A 20803-nucleotide genomic window follows, 5' to 3' on the forward strand; every position below is an offset into this window, starting at 1 on the left:
AATCATAATAATAATGATGATAAAATGATAATTATAATAATGTTTAGAATTTCTCTGGTTGTTTAACATCTAGATTCCATTAGAAACTTATAATAGGTTGGACAAAAGCTGTGGCTAGTATAGCAATAACCTGACTCTGGAGCATATTTATACATTATAAACATAAACATTGGAAATGTTCTTCTGACTGCTGAGAGCCTCATTCATTCACATGGTTTCTTACTGCTCTTGACGATCATCTCCTGGGCATTCACATTTCACAAGTGTTCATAGAATGACTTTAGTGTAAGCAAAAAACAACACAATGAACCATAGAACAGGAGGGAAAATTAATATTCTAATTGCCTCATTCTGCAAGTCTCACTGATTTTTTTGCGTCATCGGTTTCACAGACTTCAATGGAGTTTCACTGATAAAAATGAAATCTCTGCATTAAAATCACTGAAAATGCTGCATTCAAATGCAATTTCGGGGCCTACAACAGCTAAACCTCACTGATATTGTTCCTAGGAGGTTAACATCTATGAATAAGCCAGTATAACATGTAAACAATTACAGACAGGTTGCAAACAATAACTCCACAAGACAGTATAGGCACAGTGTATCCTCAACTATATGTTTTAGAACGTTTTTTGTCTGGTCGATATGCATTGAGACACCTCTTAAGATATTGTAACGAAATTGTGCATGATGGTTCCTGAGATCAAGGAGCAGGGTTTTGTCTATGTTTGTAAATTGGATGCATTATATTTTTGTATTCTATGAGCTATTACAATTTCTCTGACAAGCAAGCCAGCCAGCCACTGGATGTTGTACCTGGTAGGCTACAGTATGTATCTGGCACGGTACATCATACTGGTGACATCATAATGCACATAGCCTGGTGGCAGATAAGGAGAGTCAGATAGCTAAGTTCACACAGAAAGCAGACTAAGAAAGAAAGAGGAAGTCAGTTGGCACGTGAGGAGAAAGAATGCGGGGACATCTTAAGGTATTAAAGGAAAGTGATGGGAAGAAGAAAAAGATGAGGAAGGAGAGAGATGGGGAGGGTGAGGGGGGAGAGAGAATGGGGTTGTGGAGGGGGGAGAAGGGGAATGGGATGAAGTTGGTTTCTTCGAATTCCGAGCAATGCCGGGTACTTTCAGCTAGTTTTAATATAAATATGTCATGTTCGGTTCTGTAATCCTAGTGTTTATTTGGAATTGCTCTTCTAATCCATGCCCACCATTCTCTAATAGGGCGTTAGCAATGTGTTTTATAGGATGGTACTTACTACAGAAAGTTTTTGTGCAGTTTGTGATCTGGATTTGAATTCTTCTTGGGTAAAGCGGAAATCTTTTAATGCCAAAACATATGTTCTATATTGAGTGCAGAATCAAACCACATTATTTTAATTCAAATACCATCACACCATACAAGAGTCCAAATTCGTGTATAAATATTGGTTACGATTGGTTTATGATGCCAATGTAGATAAATCACTATTAAAGTGTTTCTGATACAGCAGTATTTAACTGTATCATTAGTCATATTGGATGTAGCACATGGGCCCTTTGTCTTGTACAGCAGTTTTTAAGCCTGTTATTTCATACAAATTGCAAAACTGGTCTATCATTTAATGCATCTTTTACTATTTATAGGAGCTTGTAAAACATGGCAATGAACAAACATATCAGATATCTTGTATCATGTTAAACAGGATTAACAGTGTTATGTCTGATGCTGTCACTTTAGCTTGCAAAGATGTGCAACAGTGTCCTGCTTTCAGAAGATGCCTTTCTCTATGAAGTTTGATGCCTGTGCTTTGCTTACATAATTTATATACCTGACCTTAGGGTTTCTTTCTCCGAATTGCAAGCAATGACAGCTTAATACAGAATCCTAGAAACACATGGCTGCTTTTTGTATGGTGCTGGGTTAACATACAGTATTTAATGTTCCTATTCATTGTTAATTGTAATTTGTGCCTATATTTAAAAAAAAAAAATAAGATCTAAACTAATTTTGCATCATAGTAAAACAAAAAAATGTGTATTTTAACAGTACTATTTTTTTTTTACGAGAGGCAGAATGTGATTTGGAAACGCACATAGTAAGAATTTTTTTCTCATATAGCACAGACATTGTAGATAGTGATATACAGTACAGTAGAAAGCGTTTTACAGGCAAAGAGAAGTCCCTACCTCAATTAATTTAGAAGGGAGATTCATTTGCCTGAACCCCTATGAAACCTTAATCTTTGTCAAAGTTAATGCTGTATACATTTGATCACCCAGTCTGTATCATTGTCAGGATCACTATACACTTCTGTAGAGATGTCAACTTCCAAGAACAAAAATGAATGATATTTAAGAGTTCTGGACAAAACAATTGCATTTCACCTGGAAAGTTCTCATATTTATCAATGAGATTACATCGAAGTCAATGGGGCGTATGCTAGTAGCTGAAAGAAGTGAATATCCGTACAAAAATCCATGCGAGAAATGTCCAAGCCATGTGAGAAAGGCTGTTTTAGAAGCAATTCCATTCTGGCTCTGCAAGTCCGTGCGATTTGGCCAAAATGCCTCAATTTCGCGTGTATTTCTAGTGCCTCTGCTAAATCCAAACTGCAAAACCCCGCGGAAATACTCGCAAATTTGATCTCGTGACTTGCCCCAATAGATGCGAGATTAGCTGTTTTAACTCTGATGATGGTGTACACCAGCGGAGCGCAAACGGGGGAGCGCCCCCCAGGGGGGGTGGGATATTTTGATGGGGGGGCGCGGGCGGTTGCAGTGGCCCCGCGCTCTTCCCCACGGCAATTAAATTACATGCCGGGGGATCGCGTGAGGCCTCTGCAACTGTTTACTTATCGGTATTCATCTGGCTGTGACGCATCGCCATGGCAACGCGGCGTCAAATGACCAGCAGCATAATTTGTTGCGGATACCAGGTAAAGGGGGGTGGGGAGGGGGGGCACGAGAGCTGGACAAGGAAGACAAGGGGCACAGCTGGAAAAGTTTGCGCTCCGCTGGTGTACACCATCATCTGTATCCCATCACTGTTACTTTCTTAGCATCTGTGTGCTCATCTGTGATTGTTTCCTAATGCATATCTAGCCGATAAATTACTGGTTATATATTCCATTTTGTGCTCCCCTTATCTTTTCTCTCTTTTAAATGTGTGTGTTGTATGATTTTGTTCTAACAATAAATTTAAATCCCTGCTCTATAGAGCTTACAATCTAATTTTGGTGGCAGGGAGGCAAATGGAAATAGAATGAATTGCCCAAGTTACAAGGATTATATATGTATTTATGTATATGTGTATGTAACAGGTATTCCCCCACCCAATCGCATATAGTGTGTGTGCGGGGATACTAATGTTACCAGGTGTGGTGCTTTACCTGTTAGGCTCACAGGAGGCCTAAACCTCCGCCACGGGGAGCCTGGGGCACGTATAAATAATAGGAGTAACCTCGCAACGGTGCAGCGCCTCCACCTGCGATGGCTCCCACCAGAGGGGGAGTGGTTCGTCGCAGGACAATATATATATATATCACACACAGCATGTAAACAACCAATAACTTTACTGTAGCAAACGTACTTATTCATATATATATATATCAACAGATGTCCCTCTCTAGAGGAGACACTAACTACTGCGTCTCGCAGGACGCTATCCCCTTTCACCGGGTGATCCCACCCCGTGTCCAGTAACCCCACACAATATGTCCCTTCACGTGAGATAGATATGTGTGACTGCGCAGCCACTAGTCCCGTGTGAGTATAATATAGTATAGTTGGTGCACTTGGTGATGGTTACCTGCCGAGCACTCCAGTGCCCGGGCCTGCCAAGGAGCTTCACAAAGGATCCGATGACAGCTGACTTCAGGAACTACCGTCCGGGGCGATCCCACCCGGATGGCTGCTGCAGCGGCGGCGGAGGTCTGAGCCCAAACCTCTGAATGGACGTGCAGCGTCCGCTGTGTCCCTAACTGACTCTGGATAATAAGGGGCAGGGTCCCTAACCTGGGGCCTGTCCCTGAAACACTCAAAGCTACTGGTGACTCAGGGCTATCTGGGGCCTAGGGGGCTGCTGGCCTAGTGCAGGGAGTCACTGACTCCTGCACCCTACCACCTTCCCCTAGCTGCTCCTGACGCCGACTGACTAACGTGCTCAGAGCCCGCGAAATGTATCTAATCTCCTCTGCAGGGAGATGCGGTAGCCCTATTGGCTCCCTGGGGTCATGTGGGGCGCTCCTTAGGCTCATGGGATATGTAGTCCCTTTCTAGAGCCCTCTGCTGATTGGCTGCCTCTCGCGCGCTATCACTGCGCATGCGCAATGTCCCTGGCTGGCCGCCGCCTGCGGGGACTCACTGCGCATGCGCAACACATAGGAAATGGCGGTGCCCTCTCGCCCTGCTTCGGGAGCGCCGGGAGCCCCCGCAACATGATCGCGGCCCTGGCAACCGGCCGCGCGCGTCCTCGGCAACCCTCCTGAAGCAGGATCCTCACCGCTCCCACCTTGCGATCGGCCGACGGGACCGCCATTGGGCTCAGCGGCCCCCCCGCGATCGCCAGCAAGGTGAGGGGGGTTGACAGGCAGGGGGAACCTGGCTACATGTATATATCTTATCTATATTACAGAATGTTTGTCTGTGTGTGTGTCTTATAATGTACGCCGAAACTATTAGACTTAGAACAACCAAACTTGGAAGTATTACTTTATGTATCAGAATAAGGTGAACTGTCATGGTTTGGAGCCTCTCGAACACTCCAAGGGGGCAGGGGGTGCTGCTAGAAACGTAAGAGTTATTGTAATTTCTCAGGCAAGTCAGCCACTGGGTGTTGTAAATGGTAGGTTATGTATCTGGCACATGACATCATACAGGTGACATCATAATACACATAGGGGTCTATTCAGTTGCTTCGATAACTAACTCATCGTGCTTTTTGAGCAGTTCTCATACAATTTGGCAAGGTTGCTATTCAGAAAGCCCAGATGACCTGCCAAACTCGCACGGGAAGTGCATCTCCCCCAGTGGTGTCGCTCCTGCTCAAGCACATCGAGCGGGAGCTCAAAAATACGCTCAACTCTAATATTTTTTATTAAATCACCCTATTCTAGTAACTCCGATGAGAACATCGAGGCTCTCACCTAGTGAGCTACTCACCAATTTCTTCATGGGATTTGCAGTAGGACTTAGAAAGAAAAACGTATTATTCTTGCATCGGATTGAAGCCAGGGGTGTCCAGAGCTGATATGCATTATTACCAGCTCCGGAGACCCCCTGCTTCAATCCAATGCAATAAAAATACAGGCAGCTTCAGGTAGGCAATGAAGGGGTTCAGTACCAGTGCCAGGTTTATTGTGGGTAGCGGGGGTGGGTGAAGGTGGTATTTGGCCCATGGTGGGTGTTTAGGCTTTGCGGGGGGTTGCGGGAGGAGTTAACCCCTCCATTATCTTAGCGGTTACTACCACTAAGGTAATGAAGGGGTTAGCCCTTCCTGCTACTCACGTTCGAGCCAAGGTACAGAGGGGTGGGGGGGCACAAGGAGGGGGGGGGCGAGCCGACCGGGGAAAAAGATTGCGCACCCCTGTCATAAGGTATTAAAGTAAAGTAAGGGAAGGGGAGTACGGTGAAGGGAGAGAGGAAGAGAGACCCGTGTGAAGCTGGGCTTTATGACTCCAGATTACTGCAACCCTTGCAAAGCCGGTCACTTTAGATAGTATATATATATATATATATATATATATATATATATATATATATATATATATATATATATTTATATTAACATAAGAATTAAAAAATGGAATAAAGAGCTCATTGCCCCCTTCCGTCATTGTAAAATGGCCAGTGTATATAATGTGACTGTGTTGAGTGATCTCCCTACGAATGTTACGTTAAATCGCATGATTTGTACTGTATGTTTATTCGCTCAGAATGTGTCATTTCAATAGACAATATTTTTTGAAGCGGGAAATCTTATAGAATTTGGCGATATCACAATTGACCCCCTCCCCCGCTGCTGTGTGCCTTGTCAAATCGCGTGATTTAGCATGTGCGATACGGCAGAATAGGCCCTTATTCCAAAAGTCAGGGAGACTTACCTCAAACTTGTGAGGCTCGCAGGAAATCAGCGAGAGTTGCATTGTCTACTGCTGCCTGTATTTTTATATAGGTTTCAGAGCCGTGTATTGTGCTATTTCTTTCAGATCACTCCAGGAAGCAAATCTTCCATGGCTAACTTGTATCCTGGCGATATGATTCTAGCTATCGACGGCTACAATACCGACAACATGACACACGATGAGGCACAGGACAGGATTAAAGCGGCAGCAGATCAACTCTGTCTGAAGATTGACAGGTATCATTCTAATGGAACGTTGCTCACACCCAGAAACATTCCATATTGCGATAAGTAGCCTAGCACACTTTTCAAGGAAGGCGATGTAGCAAAGTCTCCCACCTTCACATAACACCTGGAGAGACAAGCGTGCACAACACAGAGCACACCGACAGTACAGTTCCAAGTCATGAATATATGGGACACAAATGTATTGCCAGGACCGGTCACTCTTCCTGCTATAAATGTGACAATATACGACGGTCCATATTTGTCTTCTGCCGTAAGACTCCGTCTCTCTGGAAGTCCCCTTCCAGCTCATTGACTTGAATGGGCAGTAAGCAGTGGCGGGTTCCCATTTCTGCCGCCTGTAGGCTTGGGATATTTAAGCACATTTATTCTGTTTTTTTACATAGAAAATGTACAGTCATTTTCATTTCCATTATTATCCATAGAGCGGACAGTAGGATCTGGTCTCCTCAAGTTTGTGAAGACGGCAAATCACATCCTTTCAAAATAAACCTGGAAGCTGAACCACAGGTAAAAAAAAAAATGCCGGTGTATCAGGGTTAGACATGTCACTTTATACAATTATACAAATGGAGGTCTTTATTTACATAATGTGCCAGAAATAGGATTTAAAAAAAGTCATGCGTTTGACAATCTTTGATTTTACTGTCCTGTAGCTCTCGTTAAGCAAGTATAATGGCGTTGATTTAATGAAGGCATGAAAAGTAGAAAAAAGTGACTTTATGACACACAGAAGCACACAGATGTCCTCACTTACCGCCTTTAAATGATACATTAAACCTGTGGGCATGCATGCTGCCACAAGCAGGGCAAAATCATTGGGACTCCATAAGCGTGCACTTTTCAGGTTGTACGGAGATGTGTAAAGTTGGTTACTTTGACATGGTTTTTCTAGTCCATATGTATTGAAAGAAAAAACAAGAGTACGTACAGTGTAAAAATAAGCTGGACTGTTTGTTTCTGTAGGTGTTTCCCCATTGTGATTAACCAATAGCATGGATAACATTGTAATGCAATGTAGCTCATACGATATTGTGAGCGAGATGGACTCCCTTACTGTATTAAAAGGATACTGACTGTGCTTTGTCAAAGTAACAATCACCTGCTTTACTCCGCATAGGTTTAAAGACAAGCCGTTCAGTAAGGCTATTTACTAATAACTAATGACTATTACCACAGGAGTGCCTAGCTCAGGACATCACTGTACATATCTGACACATTATACAAGTTAACATCGCAGCAGGTCAACAGATTAGGGGTCACTTGTCCTTTACCCATTGGCGCACAAGCAATGATGTCCAGTTCTGGAGTACCCCCAGTATGAGTAAGGTAAAATATATATATATATATATAAATATACAAATGGAAATATTACTATGGGCTCATTTGGATGTCTTAGACAGGTCTTCAACTCTGCCTTTCACCATTATCGCCCAGCATACAGTGCTTCCACTGCAGCAAGGGATTCTGGGAAGTGACATGAAAATGAGCACACAGTGCAACCTTTTGCTTCAAATCCATTTTGACATGGACCCCTATAAGCTTATGCTTGCTGCATTGCACAGCTTTTCAGCACAGCCTGGGTTAAGATGTGGGTAGTAAACCTACCCACAGACAGTTGTTTCAACCTTCTGGGTCTCATCAGTGTGAGGCTGGTTATACTGGCTTTGCAGCTTGGATAGGTATCCACCATACATTACTTAAGTTATGGTGGGTAAAAAAAGTGACAAAAAACCTCCACCACAAAGCTTCTTAAATTATGCCTAGGCTACAAATGCTTTCACATATTTTTCATGCTATTTAATATAATAAAAATCCAAGTTGCTGCCACACATATATTATATTCATGTCTGTGAAATCTGCTCAGGACAATATTAAACATCCCATTCACCGGTGCAAATTCTCAGGGGCACATTCTCAGGGGCACATTCACAGGGCCAACTGTCCGCTTCGGCTGATATACTGTAGAATAACCCCCCCCTAATGTTGTATCTTTCACCATGAACACTTGATGGGAAGCTCAACCAGTTTACACCATACTTTTAATGTGTGTAATTTTAACCCGAGTTCATCTAGGTCTGACCAGTATATGCAAAGATAACAACACAAAAATCTAGTTGGGGGACTAAAACTTAAAAAAAAAAATCCTATTCAATACCACTTTTATGTGAGTCTTATATGATCCACCAGACAGTACATATTCTTGCAGTGTACATTTATTCTGAGAAGCCTGGGACAAATTGCTTTACATTTAATAAGCTCAAGATAGAAATAATCGAAGCAGAGATCATATCTAAGTGGATATAAACAATTTCATTCTAACTAAACCAAGTGGTTCTTATCTGTTATCAATTTCTAGGTTTCTATGGGACTAACAGACTTATATCAATAGAGTTCAAGTCCCACTTCTCAGTGCACACTGCTCGTTTTTTGGAGGGTGACCAGAAAAATGGGGGAGGAGCTCAGAGATGATACGTGGCCACCCAATATCCAGGGAACTCCTGGTTCTTAATATATAGCTTAGTTTCTCCACCAGGAAAGAATGCCCCAGTGGACACCACATGGCCACTGGGGTTAACCGAGCTCCGTCATCAGGAGATGACAGTCCAACTTTCTCTTGGTGACCTGTGGCCACATTTGTAGTTTTTTTGTGTCTGATACCAGCACAAAAAAACTACAAATATCTCAGAGGTCAGGGGGATCACAAATCATGTCCAGGGACCCCACCGGTCACTTTCTCTCCCTGTGTCTCAGTGACCATATATTAAAGTCTGAGTTTGTGAAGGCAAGGATCCATAGGGCCTGTAAAATTCCTGCATACATTGTCAGATCTAAGTAAATAATTCATTTTAATATAGTGATTTGTTTTATTTAAGGAAGAAAAACGTATTCAAATTGTAACTATATGAATAGTACATTTCTGGTAACTTAACTGAAATACCAGAACACAAGCTTGCCTTAGCAGAGCGCCTACCAAATCTTCCTTTTACATATACAGACATGGGGTTTCTGTAAATGTTTACTTTAGCCTCTTCAGTGATTAAAGGATCTGCAAGACCTTGCACAGCTGTGTTCTCTGGCCCCTCCAGGGAGAGAAGGCAGAGTTCTCCTTATTCTGCAACTATTAGTGCAAATCTGTAAAAGTTTAAATCCCAAATGGCACCTATAGAAAAAGAAGGATTTAGACTTAGGGGCTTGTTCTGTACCCACCGATGCGACCAATTGGACCATTTTCACACTAACGCCTCATTGACTTAATTGGACTTAAGGCTTGGACCATAAGGTTAAGGCTTAAAATAAAAGTGATTCATGTTAACACCATGTCCCCATGTAATCACTCAAGAGGTGATATAACAATTTAACATCAGATTCCACAAGCTCAAGCTTTCGGTGCTGCGCAGAACACAGCATCATAAAACGCATAGAAACACGTATTCTGCGGCCTATCGTGAAAAAGACATAGTGCCAACTAAACTGCAGTGTGTTCATTATCAGGATATAGATACTCAAGAGCGCATCCTTCCAAGGATTTATTTTCCTTCTATTTTTTTCTATAAATTACATTCTATAGATACATTGTGAAGTGTTAGTAATGAGCATAAATTAATTCTCACACACTCCTCCCTCCAGTCACACCCCTATCTCTCTCTGTCTCTCCTCGCCCCCTCTCAATCTCTCTCCCCTCCTCTCTAACCCCTTCTTTTTTTCCCCTTACCACTCACCCACCTCTCTCTCTTGTCTTCCCAACCTCTCTCTTCCTCCTCTTCCGTCTCTCTCCTCTCTCACCCCCTCCTCTCTATTCTCTTCTCCCTCTCTCCCCCCACCTCTCTTCTCTTCCCCCTCTCTCCCCTTCCTCTTTTCTCTTCGTCCTCTCTCGCACACACACCCCTCTCACACACCCCCCTCTCTCACACACAAACACACAGACATTCCCCCTTCTCACACACCCCTCTCTCACACACCCCTCTCTCACACACCCCCTCTCTCACACACAGACATTCCCCCTTCTCACACCCCTCCCCCCCCCCCCACACTCTCACACCCTCCCCTCGCCCTGATTTTCCGGTACTCAGCGCCCGTGCATCACCACAGAGCACCGAATAGTTGCACCTCATAATTAAGGCTACGGCCAGGCAGGGAGCGAGCGCGCTGACGCACGTGCGCGTTGATGTCACGCACTGTGCTGGGCCGGGTGATTTATGACCGTCTGTTGCGCACGGGGGCGTGTCGGGGGGGCGTGGCTATGACCTCATTGGGCGAACCGCTCACGTGACGCGCCAGCATAATCAAATTTGCTTACCTCCGCAAGCAGCTAAGTGCCGTGCATGAGCAGGCCCTCGCTCATGCTGGCCACACACATTGCAGCAATGTGTTTCATCGCGGCCAGCGCGCCCGCCCGCTCAGCATCACCCTGGACGAGGCTTAAGAGCGCAGCGGACACGGGAGGGGGGAAATATACACGGGAGGGGGGAAATATTTAGCATCGGCTGCCGGTGCTGCACTGGTTCTCAGAAACAGTAAGCATTTTAACAACCGATTTTGAAGAACCTGTGTGGACCGGCTGAATATCACCCCTTCTCAAATGGCTAGGGGCCATGTCCTGGGGATTCGGGTAAATACTGGGCCTGGAGTAATCACATTTTTTTATTTATAAGACCAATCCCACCCACTCTGCAAATGTGATCTCCCTTTTTTAAACATAGTATAGGTCACATACAAGCACTGTAGGTCACCCGCTGAATGCTACAACACCCTTCAAACATTCAGCACAATGTAAAGACAATAGAACTCTAAGATCTGAACATTCTATTCTAAAGATGGCGTGATTCTGAAAAGTGCTTTCTTTACTTATTACTTTAACACAGTTTAATATTAACTTTTTTTAAATGATACAAACAACACACGCATTATTAAAATGTGGATCAGTAGGGTTAATATGAGCTATGCATTTATGTTTGGCTATCACAAAATGCTGCATTAAAGGCAGGGAATACCCTCAAAATATTAAGTATTTTTTTTTTTTAAATGTTTGCAAAAAATGTTGACGTTAGAAATATTTCAATTTCTTCTAGGGTTAAAGCAGAGATGGCTAGCTCTTAGATGGCTCTTTTTTTGCCCTGATGGGGTTGCGTAAAGTTTTCAGGTGCAATGCGACTTTCTTTCCCGGGAGCCAGTTTTTATCGGCGGAATAGGATCATGGCAACAGTGGGAGAGACTAATATATTAAGGAACTTCAACAATGCTTAGGACAGACACAAGGCTAAATATGAAAACCCAAAGCATCTTAAGAAGGGGGGGGGGGGTGGTTCTGCTCTCAGTTTCTGTGTTATATAATCTGTGTGTTTTGCTTGTGTGTTTAATCCGCATGAACTGTAGTTTGGTGTGTTTTGTCCAAATGTATACAGGAATTCAAGCCCATTGGCGCAGCTCATAACAGAAGGGCACAGCCTTTTGTAGCAGCAGCAAACATTGGTGACAAAAAACAGGTAGTGAGTTCTTCCTATAACACTCCAATTGGGCTCTATTCATCTGGCAACATAAAAGATGCATTCCATGGACAGATGCGGGGTCTTATTCCTAATGTAGACCAGATGTAAGTACTGTATTTTATATGCATAGTAATGTGTTTTAATGGTTACTTCTTCTTTCTACAACAGTCCAGCTCTTTAAACAGTTCTTTCATGTTCACAGATGTGTTACAGGCTCGTTTACCTTTTAAGGGACCATCAAAATGAAACTGTAAAGCGATAATGGAGGTTATTTGTTCATTTGCATACGTGCCGATCACGACCAACTGTAGTCAATGGGAGTTTGTATGAGATAGTGCCCCAATCGGCACTATTGCAGGTTAATTAATAACACCCATTGTGTATCATTTAAAGTGCAGTGTGTTCGTTTGCAGGGTTTGGGGAAGAGGTAGTTATTCCCATCAGCCATAAACTTGTAATAACGTATTCCAGCTGTATTTCTCTATAAAAATTAAGTTTGAGTGTACTATTTATTCTCTTCTTATCCCTTATAAATTCTCCAAAGAACATTTTTTTTAGTTTACACTCAACAAAACCTTACTTTTTATTAGAGAAAATAGAAGCCATTTTATATTTTCCCGGGGGGAAAATAATACAAGCAAATTTTCTGAAGTGCAAAAAAGATATATAATAATAATTACAGAGACACGTGTTGTTCAAAACCTTTTTTTTTTCTGTCCCACAGGATTTGGGTTACTTTGAGCACAAGCATAATATCCGGCCTAAACCTTTCATACTCCCAGGCCGAAGCAGGTTATAAATATTTACTTTGTGTGTTGTGTGTTGTGTGCATGTGAAAAGTACAAGTCAAGATAACTAAAATAAATAGTGTAGCGTGTGGTGTTTTTTTTGTGGTTTTATTTAATTGCCAGATACACGTTGTGCGATACCCACCTACAAGTAACATGCTGCAGATTTTTGTGCCTGGATTGCTACATGGTTGCTACACACTTAAACCCAATCTAAATAACCCTCAACCGCTTGTACGGAACGGTGACCAGGACTGAGTCTTGACCTGGGCACTGGGTTGTTGAGTAGGAGGGATTGAGCGGAAGGGTTGTGGAGCAGAGAGGTGTTACCGATACTGAGGCCCCAGCTACAGAGGAGAGCCCAGCTGAACGATGGAGGTGGGCCCAACCGGACGATCATGGAAGTTGTGCCCGACTTTTGGTCGGGACCTACTTCCAGTATCGGCAGGGCGGGAACCTTGAAGCAGCCGGGCCCAGGACATTTGTCCCGGTTCCCGTCCCCTGTCAATCTAGTTAAAGAATGAAATTCAATATTCCTGGGATAGTACAATAATGACTTGTTCTGTCCTCTAATCCACTCTCATTCTTTCCCCACCTGCAAACTGTAAGGGGCGCTTCTCTTGCTGGGAAAGATGCTCCTGTTTATTAGTACACTATGACAGGAGCAAACTCAGAGTCAATCAAAGATGGCGGCCCTGACAGGGCATATGTCTCTGTTATTTAATTGGACATTTAGGACTATATTGATTTAATAGGAATATATTACTAGTGCTAAAAATGTAGGTGGTGCCTTTATTTCTGTCCCTTAGACTTTTCAGGGAGTGTGGATTTGCAAGAACATATCAATTCTCATTAGTACTACTGTATATACACCACTGTGGGTTATTTTCCATGACGAAGTGAGAGTTCCCTATGAACCATTTCTTTACATATCATTGTGCCGCAGTGTTTTAATACTGCTGCAAACTATAATAGTAGAATATGTTCAATGTGCCACACTATGCAATTAACAGGATATGCATAGCAATCGCTGTTCTTGAAGTTTCTGCTTTTGCAGGGTTTAGTCAATTCTAAAATACAGCAAGTGGCGAACATAGAGTTATTTGTGCATTGGTTAAAATGCACACAAAGTTTTGCACATGCATGAAATTGTTCTACTACTTTGAGTATACTCCAAAGCTGGGCTTGAGCAATACAATGGTCGAAATGCATTAAATAAGTAGTTGAATTGTGTTTGATTGCAGAAAACAAATACATTCAATTTTTGTTGAGTTTTTTTAACAAGCTTCTGCAGTTTTCGGCGTGGTGAAAATAAATGTGCAGATAAGAAAAAGTAGCCTGCCATGTATTTGTTTATCTTGATTTATTCATATAGAGCCCCACAGGGTACTCAGCACTTTTTAAAAAAAAAGACAATACAATACAGGGAATTATAATTAGGGATTCCGTTTTCCAGTGTTAATTTTTTTCATAAAATCAGTGGGTTATTTTTTGTGTGTTTTCATTTTATTAATTAACTGGCGGTTGGCAGTGTTAACAATCATTTAAAAACAAAAAAACAATTGCCACGCATTTGAATTTGGTGTTTATCAGTGCACTATTCCTTAGTTTCCATACTCCCCCGGGATGCCTTCATCTCCGACCTGCGGACGGGGACTGCTACAACAGGCGGAATGTAATAGGAAAGGAAGCTTCATTTCTGGTGTTTGTCGGCTTTAACCGAAAGTGCAAGATGATCAGCCAGTGGGTTTTTTTCCCCCTGTGTTTTTCCGTTAAAACCTAAAACCGGAATCCCTAAATATAATGCAACAGGTGCCACAAACAACACAGAGAATAGCAATCTTCAACCTCTGTGAATTTATCGTTCATCAATTGAGAGTGTGGTTTTCAGGCCTAAACACAACAATTACAGTATACAATATCTTACAGTGGATTCCCCTTTATTGCCACCCCAGTGTATCTTGTTAATTGGCACTGCTGCTTTGAACCTGAATTATCTCCTTCCCTGCCAGTAACAGAATTCTTGTTTGCATGTTTGCTTAATAATTCCCCTCCTGTTCACATATATCCCTCTCCTGAGGTCACGCATGTTCTCAGTGCTTCTTTCCTCTCTCCTCCCTGCCTCGCTAACATCTTTGCACTTGTTTTTTTTGTTTATGCCCCTGCACTTCCCTGCACCGAACCTCACTCTATCACCTTGTATTCTGGCTGATTGGCACAGTGGAGGCAGCACCCCTTCGGGTTTTGACCCCGGCAGTGGACGCAGCACCCCTTCCACCGCAAGCAGCGTCAGCGGTATAGACCCGACTGAGCTGAAAGCTGCTTCTAGGATTGCACCTAACATTCCCCTGGAAATGGAGCTCCCCGGTGTGAAGATTGTGCACGCTCAGTTCAATACCCCTATGCAGCTGTATTCTGATGACAATATTATGGAAAGTCTACAGGGGCAGGTTTCTACCATCCTGGGGGAGAAGCCCCAAATGAGGTATACAGTGTGAAAACGAATGCATGTACATAGAAATCTCTTTAAAATTGGATTGAAATCACTTCTGGTGCAGTCTGTCTGATGGTGACATACATGAAAATGAGTGTTTTTATCACGGTTGAATTACTTTTTTGGAAGGTGCTTCTCAAATGTGTCAGCTTTGTAACCAACCATTCGTTTCGATAAGTGACGCCTCATGTTTCTTTATTGCAAATCTATGTTTGAAACTACACAAAACATCTCAGAAATAGAGCAACATTGGTTCCTTCATCTGTGCACGGACGGTAAAGTAAGTACTCAAGGTATTCATTTGTCTGGAATTCACACAGACAACCTGCAGAATGTATCATTCATGATACAGACTGTATTATTAAAAACATAAAATGGTATGTTTTTTTTAAAACCTTGCAGTGACATAAAATGTAAAACATTTGCAATTAAATAAATACAGATCTAGGCACCCACATCAACTTAGTATTAATATCATTTATTTATAATGCGCCAACATAGCGCTGTACAATAGGGTTAGAGGACCAAAGACAATAAAATAACAAACATTAACACATATTCTGACAGTAGGTAAGGAGAGCCCTGCCCCAAGGAGCTTGCAATCTATAAGGAGGAGCAAGTGGAAACATGAGGTACAGAAGGACGAGAAGTTTGGCGTGTTTAGGAATTATAACAGTGCAGCTGTAACATCAGTGAATGGCGGTAAAACCCTTTTGCTGCCGTCTATGGGGTGACACAGATATAAGCTGAAGAGGTTCTGAATTAATTCAGCTGTGCTATGCAAATTTTTTCATCCAGGGCAACCCAAAGGGCAGCGCTGACTAAGCACATTGCAAGCAATCCCAGATGTTAACCTTTAGCATGCTGTTTCTGTGCAGAGGGGAGCAGCTCTTGGGGAACCTTCGCCTTTGGGGTGATGCAGATGTAGGCTTAACTACATTATTATATAAATCTGAAACATTAAAAATTGAGCCTTTGTTTCAACCCACTGTATTAACCAGCAGGAGAGTCTTTTCCAATGGCCAATATGCCCCAGAGCCATACATATATTTATATAGTTCCTGTTTTCTATGTTCTATATATACAGTATCTACATAGATATTTGACACACCAAGGTCATGGGAGGTTACAATGCAAAGATTGGTGCCCAAAAAAAAGATGAAGCATCAGTTGGTAACTATGGTTATGGTAACAGGAATGAACGTGGACACAGATTGGTAGAATTTGCAGAATGTGAAAACTTCTACATGGCTTCAAATATCACCTCTATGCTGATGACACACAAATTTACTTTTCAACCCCTGACCTTACACCTGCTGTAGAGACTAAATTTTCTGACTGTCTCTCGGCGATATCATCCCGGATGGCCCTCTGCTGACTTAAACTTAACATGGCAAAAACAGAGCTCCTCATACTTCCTCCCAAACCTGGCCCTACTACCTCCTTCCACATTACTGTTGCAAGTACTATAATTCACCCAGTAGCACAATCACGATGCCCAAGGGTCACACTCGACTCCTCTCTCACATTCGCCTATCACATTCAAAAGGTAGCTAAAACATGTAATTTTTTCCTCCGCAATATTACAAAGATACGCCCTTTCCTCTGTTGCTCGACTGCTAAAAAAGTGACACAGACCCTCATTATCTCCCGTCTCGATTACTGTAACCTCCTGCTATCTGACCTTCCTGCCTCTCACCTGTCTCCCCTACAATCTATCCTAAACGCTGCTGACAAAATCACTCTACCCTTTCCTAAATCTGTCTCAGCGTCTCCCCTGCTGAAATCCCTCTCCTGGCTTCCTATCAAATCCCACATCACACACTCAATTCTCCTCCTCACTTTTAAAGCTTTATACTCTTCTGCCCCTCCTTACATCTCAGCCCTAATTTCTCGCTATGCACCATCCCAACTCGCGGTCTGCTCAATGATGTCTTCTCTCTACCCCCTTTGTATCTAAAGCCCTCTCCCGCCTTAAACCTTTCTCACTGACTCCCCCACTCTTCTAGATTGCCCTTCTCCTCAATATCCAACTAGTATCCTCGATCCACCTTTAAGATCCACCTTAAAACACACCTGCTTAACGAAGCATATGAGTATCTCCATGGCCGATACTTTACACCTCATACATTAACCTTGGCCCCCTTCAGACGCATTTACCAGAACGCCCTCCTACTGTCTCTGTACGTTCTTCCTACCAACCAATTAGATTGTAAGCTCCTCGGAGCAGGGACTACTTTTTCTAAATATTACTTTTATGTTTGAAGCACTTCTTCCCTTTATGTGTTATTTGTATTATTTGTTATGTATATGTTTGTCACGTGTATTACTGCTGTGAAGCGCTATGTACATTAATGGTGCTACATAAATAAAGATATACATACATACATACAAACATACATCATAAATTCATTATTCAGATAGAAAATGGACTTCGAATGGACCTAATAAAATCAAGAACGAAATTGATTATATCCTAGCTAACAAGAAATATGTGATTGAAGACTGCACAGTCCTTAACCGTTTTGACACAAGGAGTGATAGCCAACTGGTTCGCGGCAAATTACATCTTAATTTAAAGCTAGTAAAAGAAGACAACAACAATTATGAAGAGCTTATGAAGATTGTATTTGAAACTACAGAAAAGACTACGGAGCATAAAGAAGACAAATCAGTGATTGGGAAGAAGCAAATCATCACTGAAAAAAGACGTATCATAAAGAGGGTTGAAGACTTCTACGTGAAACACAGATAATACAGGGCATAATCCAGCAGAGGAAGAGTGAGAAGAAACCACAGATGATGTACCATGTGTCCTTCCAGAAGAAGTGGCAAAGCCAATAAAGTCCATGAAAAATGGAAGGCTCATAAGGAAGATGGAATTACAACTGAAATCTTGAAAGAAGCTTGGGAAGAAGTAGAGAAAATCCTTGCAAAACTCTTCCCATGCTGCTTGAAGTACAGGAGAATGACAGGGCAATGGAGGAATGACAGGGCAATGGAGAAATGCCATAGTTATCCTCATACACAAGAAAGTAGACAAAGAAGACCTGAAGATCTACAGACCAATCAGCCCACTTCCAATCACTTTTTTCTGAAGATACTCGCTAATCGGCTGCAACAGACCCTGGACTTCTTCCACCCTAGACAGCAAGCATGATTTCGCAGTGTATGGACCACATCCAATTCATACAAGAAGTAATTTCCCAAAGCAATGAATATGATCTGCCAGATATTTTCGGATTCATAGATTATGAAAAAGCATTTATTTCTGTCTACACCTCAGAAGCGTGTGTCTGTGACATCATCACAATGGTGAAGAAAGGAAAATGGGAGTGGGCTGCACTAACTTACAATCGTTGGACAAAGGTGGTACTCGACTGGATTCCAAGGGAAATTAAAAGACCCAGACGATGACCAAAAGTAAGGTGGAAGGAGGAAATCTGAAAATTAGTTGGGCAACTTGGAGAAGAGAGGCTTGCAACCGTAGTACCTGGAAAATCATTGGGGAGGCCTTCATCCAGCAATTTATTGACAAGGGTTGATGATGATGATGATATATATATATATATATATATATATATATATATATATACACACATACACACACACACACACACACACATATATATATATATATAGAGAGAGACAGAGAGAGAGATACATATACATATACATACTAGGGTCCAGCCCATGCGCGTTTTGCTCGCCAACCCCGCCCTCGGCAAAATAATGATGGTTATAACTTTTTTCTTTCCCCACATTTTCTATCTTCTTCCTCCTTCTCTCTATCCCCCACTTTATTTCCCCCCATTCCTCTATCCCTACCTTGTCTCCCTCCACTGCATCTCTTTCATTTAATACCTTATGATGTCATCAATTCTTTCTTCTTCTCCCTCTCCAGCATTCTTGCTTTCTCCTCACATGTCAACTGACACTCTCTTTCTTTGTCTGCTTTCTGTCTAAACTTTATAGCTATCTGACTCTCCATATCTACCACCAGGCTATGTGCATTATAATGTCGCCATTGAGCTATATCTCACTGAGGGGCGGACAGAACTTTATGATATAGTAAGATATATATCAAACATAAAAAGCGGACACTCCACATAAATGTGCACCTGACTGTGCCTTTGTAATGATCACAGATAAATATATATCAGGAGAGTGTGCTCGGGACAATTTTAAGTATTTTCCCATTTACATATTATTGGATGCATGGAAAACCCAGCAGAGGTGATTGTGACCAAATGCAGTTAGGGAATAAAAAAACATATTTTTTTAAACACAAGGGAAGCATATATGGTTAGGAAATATGGAATACAAGTTTAAAATTAAGTGAGGTTTGAGGGTTCAGTGTAAGTGAAGAAGGTAGACTAACTACAGTAGGTATAATAGCCCTTATGTTTTACTTTTATATACATTGCTAACGTAAGTAGGTAGCTCTATATATCCCCATCTAAATTATGTTATTCCAAACAGGATCACAGCCAAAAAAATACATTTAGCTCCAAAGAGGCAGATCAAAGCTAACTCCCATTGACTTGAATGGCAGATTACCGCAATCGCTGCTTTGGAACCTTTTATGTGGACTAGATCACGTAAGGCTTTTCCTGCCTTTGGCTTGATAACTATTTGGATGGCTTAACGTAGGATTTTTGTTTAAAATTTCTGATTTTTGGGGGAGTCAGAAATAGACTAAATCGGATGCGATAGTCTCTCATGCGATATCTAGAGACTTTTAGTCATTTCAAATAAATTTGAATAAAACATCAATTTATATTTGGTTGATTTTCCCTTTTTTTTTTTACTGGCCTACCCAAGATGTACTAGATTTATTCTCTGGATTAGTTGAGATATGTGAACATTTTCTTGCTCATCCTTGATATATTTCTATATAATAATTGGGGATTCATTTTTGAAGTTACCAAAATGTGCACAACAGTTTATCAAAGAAAGCATTACATCAAGAAAAATATGATTGTTTCCAATGTTAAAAATCTGAGGCTGTTGTGTAGTTGAGAGCTATGCATCTGGTGTTCTCTACTAATGCCAAGTGGCACATTTGGCAGCGAGGTTGTAAGCATTGTATTTCTTTCTTTTCTAAACTGTTGGGCGCCACGTATATTTGCTTGTATTTCTTTTTTCAAGGGTATATAAAATGGCTGCCATTTTCTGTTGTTGGAAAGGATGTTTTTGTAATCCCAAATGAAAACATGTTTCTGTGAATTATTTAATCATTCATATTTCCACTGTTAATGTAATCGGTTTGAATTAGACAATGGCATGTTACTTTCCATCAACATTTGGGACCCCTTTAACGGTTTGTGCAGTGATCTCATGACCACAGTTTGCCCCCCGATGTAAGAGGAAGTCCTCCTCCGCTGCCTTTAGCTGCCTTCTTTGGGGTGACACAGATGTAAGCGGAAGAGGTTCTGAATTCATTCAGCTGTGCTATGCAAATTCTTTCGTCCAGGGCAACACAAAGGGCAGCGCTGACTAAGCACATTGCAAGCAATCCCAGGTGTTAGCCTTTAGCATGCTGTTTCTGTGCAGAGGGGAGCAGCTCTTGGGGAGCATATATCTATATGTAAACATAGGTGATCGATGCCTCACCCTACATCGTATACCAGTCAGTCAGTATTAGGGGCATGTCTGCTATAATGTCC

General features: G+C 42.0%; 1 protein-coding gene across 3 annotated transcripts in view; it reads left to right on the plus strand.

The window, feature by feature from the left end:
- The window catches only part of PDLIM3 (PDZ and LIM domain 3), a 41932-nt gene that overhangs the window by 15379 nt on the left and 5750 nt on the right, over positions 1-20803 (plus strand). Inside the window, exons 2-5 of one of the 3 annotated variants that reach the window (XM_075610148.1) lie at positions 6203-6354; positions 6789-6873; positions 12577-12644; positions 14862-15125. In XM_075610148.1, the coding sequence (XP_075466263.1) occupies positions 6203-6354; positions 6789-6873; positions 12577-12644; positions 14862-15125 (569 nt within the window). Of the gene's footprint in view, positions 1-6202; positions 6355-6788; positions 6874-11768; positions 11957-12576; positions 12645-14861; positions 15126-20803 lie in introns of all 3 variants that reach the window. The other 2 variants (XM_075610149.1, XM_075610150.1) reach the window with 2 other exon arrangements.

The sequence above is a fragment of the Ascaphus truei genome, chromosome 1, assembly GCF_040206685.1.
Source record: "Ascaphus truei isolate aAscTru1 chromosome 1, aAscTru1.hap1, whole genome shotgun sequence".
Taxonomy (NCBI): Eukaryota; Metazoa; Chordata; class Amphibia; order Anura; family Ascaphidae; genus Ascaphus; species Ascaphus truei.